Source organism: Vigna unguiculata, chromosome 10 (genome assembly GCF_004118075.2).
Source record: "Vigna unguiculata cultivar IT97K-499-35 chromosome 10, ASM411807v1, whole genome shotgun sequence".
In the NCBI taxonomy this organism is placed as follows: Eukaryota; Viridiplantae; Streptophyta; class Magnoliopsida; order Fabales; family Fabaceae; genus Vigna; species Vigna unguiculata.
In genome coordinates this window covers 36,932,727-36,938,539 of record NC_040288.1, presented here as the reverse complement: position 1 = coordinate 36,938,539, position 5,813 = coordinate 36,932,727, and the positions used below count along the sequence as shown (strand labels likewise).

The 5,813-nt window shown below is 34.2% G+C and overlaps 1 protein-coding gene across 1 annotated transcript; it reads right to left on the bottom strand.

Moving 5' to 3' along the window:
* Positions 1-2,886: 2,886 nt before the first annotated feature.
* Positions 2,887-4,839, bottom strand: LOC114167245 (transcription factor MYC3-like). Its single transcript, XM_028052268.1, has one exon. The coding sequence runs from the start codon at positions 4,574-4,576 to the stop codon at positions 3,188-3,190; it is 1,389 nt and encodes a 462-aa protein (XP_027908069.1). The 5' UTR covers positions 4,577-4,839; the 3' UTR covers positions 2,887-3,187.
* Positions 4,840-5,813: the final 974 nt, after the last annotated feature.

Here is a 5,813-nt window from a genome sequence, read left to right as displayed (position 1 = left end):
ACCCGTCACTTCGTTACGGTCCTACACAAAAACATGTAACATCACAAAACTTCCAATTGCCAAATATCTAATCACCCCACTACTTGCAAGTGCTACTAATAAAGTGAGCAATTACATTGCAATTGTCATTGTGACTGGATAATTCCTAATTTGGTTGGTGGTTATAGCGGTTTTGTCATGTTTGTAGGATCACGGATTATGAGAGATAAGATAAATTTATATTATATAAATGAAATATAAATTTTATTTTACAAGTTAATTTTGTGAAATTGAGTTAAATTTAAAATTTATTTTTTAGTCTATATACAAGATATATATATATTTCAAAATAAAAAGTATGTGAACAAATTCATAAGATATAAATAGAATGTAAATCTTATTTACAAACTAGTTATATCAGATTGATTTAGATTTTAAATTCAATTTCTAACTATAGTCACGTCTCTGAAAGTCCTTCCAATTGATATTGTCTTTTATGAATGATTTGAGACAAGAGATTCAAATAGATTTATAATTTAAGATTTAGGATTAAAATTTAGAATTAAGGTTTCGGTAAAGAAAGAAACATAAAAGGATGATTATGGCGGGACAAATCTATGCGTCATCTTTGTCCTATTTTTCGATCAAAACGAAATTAAAAACCCTACCATAAAGTTTTCTTGGGTTATTTATCGGTATACGTTGCCTCAAAAAATTAGATCCTGGATAGCGAACACAATTGTAAAATATAAAGAAACAAAATGATAGCTCATGCACAACTAAAGAATAAATTATGTGCATAAAAAAATTTCCTCACGTTTTGCATAATTACTTGTAGCTCCTCCTTGTTCTGCAAAAATAACAAAAACCTCCACAAATGACAAAACAAAAGTTGGTGTTTGACGTCATCTACATCTCACGAAATCGATTTCTGTTTTCTCTTTCTTGTAAGTTCGTGTGTACAAAGATGGGAGTTTTCACTAAGAGGCATTCATTGACTTCTTTTTGTTACCAATTTTTTTCGTTTTTATTTCCACGTCCGTATATAAATAGCATGCCTAAAAGTTAAGGGACTTTACGATCCATTATGGATAGATTTTAATAATTATTTATATAAAAAAGATAAAAAATTATAGTTTTCATGAATATAAAGAGTGGGAAGGAAATCTACTACTGAATGCATGTTCTGGATTGTTGTTTTAATAGGAACATGTTGACGATGCAACCGACCAAACATTTCCCACGTGAGATGTAAACATGTTATGCCCAACAAGACTGAAGTTTCGTGCTCAGAATTTGAATGTTCAACGTTTATGTGCCAATTGGTTGTTCAGAGAATTGCAATGAGGAAAATTCAAAGTTATTCAAAGAAAGTCTCAACATGTATAACAGGAAACCCTAGAAAAGATTGATAATTGACATCTTTTCTTAAATTGTTTCAATACATCACAAAAAGTCAGGGAATTGATTCTCTTTAAAGTAATCATGTTAGATTTAGTTTCTTTCCAATTTTATTGTATTTTTTACATCTCTTAGAAAGCATACATATATTTCTATAGAATTAAAAAAATATCTTAATAAATTTTTAAATGGTAAATAATTCTTTTAGATTATTGATATTTTAAATAAAATAATACATAGAGTAGTATACTTGTACTTTAAAAACTTAAAAAGATGAATATAAAAGAGGATAAAAACTGTAATTTGAGTCTGATTGTGAATATCTTAAATACACCAATTCTTAGTTTAATTAAAAATGCATTGCAACCTTCAGTTGGTAAATTTTAAATTGAAAAAATATAATGTTTTTTTTAAGCTTAGAAAGAAAACAAGATAAAATAGCTGAACTAAAATAGATGTGAAAAGCTAAAGTAAAATAAATAAAAGGAATAACAAGCTAAAATTCAAACCAACCAATTTGGGCGAATTAGGAAATTACGAACGATAATTTCCACTTTCATATTTAACTATAAAGTAAAACAATTCCTATAGTGATAGAGTTCTTCGTAGACTATAGATTTATATTGATTAAATTATCCTTTCACAACAAACTCTCTAAAATTAAAAAAAAAAAAAAATCACAAAAGAATGAGATTTATGTAGGAGTTTGGTTCCTGTTTAGTCTTGTTCTCAATCTAACAGATTTACACGAACTTCGATTAATGAACAATGACACGAGAGTATTGACAAGCATGTCACTAACATTATTTTTTCAAGTATTTACGAGTAATAAGATAATCACTACGAAACACATACGTAACATTATACAATTCAATTGTTGTCGATAGTAGCAACTCCCTATACTAAACAATTATTATATTTCCATTATTTCTATCACGTGCATATATAACAGTCAGTTTGGACACATGTAATCATATATTAAGCAATATGAAGAGTTCATGGTTAACATAGAGTTTGTTTAATTTCTTAAAAGCACTTTCAAACTCCTAAAGTTTATTTTTGCCTAAATTACATATTACCACTCTAAATTTTTTAAATTATACTTATAATACTCTCACTATTTTTTTTTATCGTTATAGTAATCCCTTAAGGGGTGTTTGCATGATATGGATTTAGAATTAAAGGAATTAGATAGATGTGTAAATATATATTAATATAAAAATGAGAACAAAATATAGTATATTTGAAACAAACGTGAGAGGTTTGTATTTGATCACAAAATCTTAATACAATTTAATAAAAATATATTTTATTTATTCCGGCACAATCTATAACATGACTTGTAATCTGCTGCATAAATAAAATTATACTAAGCACATGTTTTATTTATTTATATACATACGCAATCTAAATGTAGTATCGTAAGATTAGAACATTTGGTTATACAGCATAAAAAAGATTAGAATATTAGAATTTTGAGAAAACATAAAGAAGATGGTGACCACATTTTTACTAATGTTTGTCTTCAACTTCAAAATCCGAAAAGATATATGTACAAAACACGGTGGTTCACATAAACGACAGGCTTCTTAGATTCCCTGATCAGCATCTCAATCACATAATTGAAGGTTGGAGCTAACCCCACCGTCATCAAGCACCACGCACGACAAAAAAAAAAAAAAGATAGCTTTTCTTTTAACCTAAAGCTTTAATCATTATTATAACGTACACCAAGAACCAACTATACTATGAACAGCAACATCTTACAGTTACAGCTACTACTCTTCTGGTAAAAATCTGGGCACTGTCACTGATCCAACCTCATGAGAATGGCAGATTTAAGACCCTCTTCGTTCCTCATTCCATCAGGGACATTGATCACCACGTCTTGAAGCATGAGATCGTTAACGCACGACATGCTAGCATGATGAACCTGGAACTCTAGGTCTCTCAGTGCACCCATTAGCCTCGCCCCGGGGTGGTTCGCATTTTCCGATTGCACCCTAACCATGGCATCTGGCCCCACGATCTTCACATCGATCTCGAGACCGAAGGGGCCTGGGCCTCCGGGACCAGGCCTGCCTTGGTCTACGATGGTGGAGGTAGTGGCGGTGCTCTGATTATCCATGGTATCCATCATTTCTGTCTTCACTCTTTTATTACCCTCTCTCTGTTGATGCGATTCCAAGTACTCAATCTTCGCTTTGAGCTCGTTGATGTAAGCGACAGCGTCGGACAACAACGAAGCCTTGTCCATCCTCGAAACGTTCGGAACCACCGCGCGTAGCGCGTAGAAGCGGTGGTTGAGCTTTTCTCTTCTCTGCCGCTCAGCCTCCACGTGGTTCATTGGCGTTTCGCGGCCGAGAACGGGTTTTCTGCCTCGTCTTTTGGGCTCCGAGGCGGTCGGGGTGGAGGTGGTTGGCAGCGTTGGACAGTCCGAATCAGAGTGTTCGGAGTCTACGTAGCTGTCTTTTTGGTTGTTGTTGGGTGGTGGTGATTGGGTTTGTTTTCGCTTTTTGGTTTCTTGGATTCCGGCGGCGACGCCGATGTCCGCGAAGGAGATGGTGTGGTCGTTGAGGATTTGAACGGGAAGCGGATCTGGGAGGGGTTGGAAGAGAGACTTGACGTGTTGGACGAGGTTCCAGTTTTGTTTGATGCTGTCGTAGGATCCCATTTCGACGACGCCGTTTTGTGTGGGGATGGAGATCAACGTTTGGATCCCGTGCAACTGGGCGTCGTTTGATCTGTCGCACTTGTAGTATTGGAGCTCGTGCTTGCTATTGAGCCACAGCACAGAGCCCAGAGCAAAAGACTTGCCAAGGAGTGAAGAAGGAGCGGTAGAGGCCGAAGAAGAAGAATTGTTGACGGGAAACGTTCGAGTCAACGACATGACGTAGAACCACTCGGCATCGTTGATGTTTTCTGTTGTGGGGGTTTTGGTGAACTTCTTGGTGGGAACGGGGTTTGAGAATTTTGGGGAGGTTTCTTTGGTGCCTTGGAAATGACCTTCTCCGAAGGAGAGGTAAAGGTTGCCATTGTCGTCGTGTGAAGCCTGCCAGAAAATGGCGTAGACCCACCAATCGGGTTGGGTTTGGAGGAGAAATTGGAGTTTTTGTTGAATGGGTGGTGTTGGGTTTTGTTGGGGCAGAGTGACCAGAGAAGAAGATGAGGAAGGGGAGATGATGAGTTCCTCCATAGTTGTTGTTGTGTGAGAAGATGTGTGAGAAGAATCAGAAGGAAGTAGTTTTTAGGTGTGGAAGAAAATGGAAGAATGAAAGAAGTGGGTGAGAAGGTTTGGGCATTAATAGAATAAAGATAAGGTATAAATGATGTACGGATGAACAGTCCTTTTAGCGTGAGGAAAGGGTGTGATGGTGTGAAACATAGAGGGAAAAAACTAATGCTTTAAGATTTTGGTTGGAAAGTTGAGAGTGGTGGGTTGTGGGTTGGGGAAAGAGGGGTTATATTAGGAAGAGATGGTGGGGGCAAAAGTGTGAAATTTGGTGGGAATGACCAAGAAAAATGGGTTCAAACAAAATGAGTGTAGTGAGGTTGATGTTGAGCACCAAGACCAGCACGTGACGCGAAAGCGAAAGCTGCAGTGATGCACGGAGATGGAAGAAGTGTGTTTTTTGCGGTACTAATTTGGTGTGCACACCTTCTTTACTATATAAAACTCCAATAATATGGAGATAGATCAATGAATCTATCCAATTAACTATTATTTTATATTTCTATCTATGCAAACTTTATCAATTTCATCGTTTTATTTTTCTTCTTTTACTACTAAGCTTTTCAACTTTCACATATTTTATCAGCTTATTAAATTTCTAATAATGGGTGTCCACAAAAGTTTTAATCTTTTACTTTTTTTTTTAAATTACATTTTTTTTATTTTATTTTATTTTTTAAAGTTTTTTGTTACACGTTGTCTTTTTGTTGACAGATAGAAAGTTCACCATGCAAGATGACGATAATTGGATAGGACAATATTTATTTAATTAATATTAAAATTTTCAATTTTTATATGTTGTTTTAGTTTCTCTTTGCTTTACATCTGATTTTTTCACTTTTTTTAATCCTTATATAAAGAAAAAACTAAGATATATTAACACAAAAAATGTTAAGAATATAGATTAAATAAATAATTTGACTATTAAATTAGATAATTAGTCCCGTTGGTTCGTCAACTGTCTTGTCGTTGTTTTCTTATGACTTTTAGCTCAGTGCAATAATTACAAAAGGTACCACTTTTTCTTTTACAATTATGTCCTCCTTATACCATATCACGAAAATATTCATCACTTCAGATAAAAATTAAGTTTTAGAAATTCTGCTAAGAATTATTTATTGACGATATAAATATAAACTAAAATATACAAATATACTCCCAGCGATGAAATTAAAAATAACTTGCTGTATATAATTATATT

What these genes read in the sequence shown, in the direction of transcription:
- LOC114167245 (XM_028052268.1), bottom strand. Translation starts at nt 4,576, where the DNA reads ATGGAGGAACTCATCATCTCCCCTTCCTCATCTTCTTCTCTGGTCACT.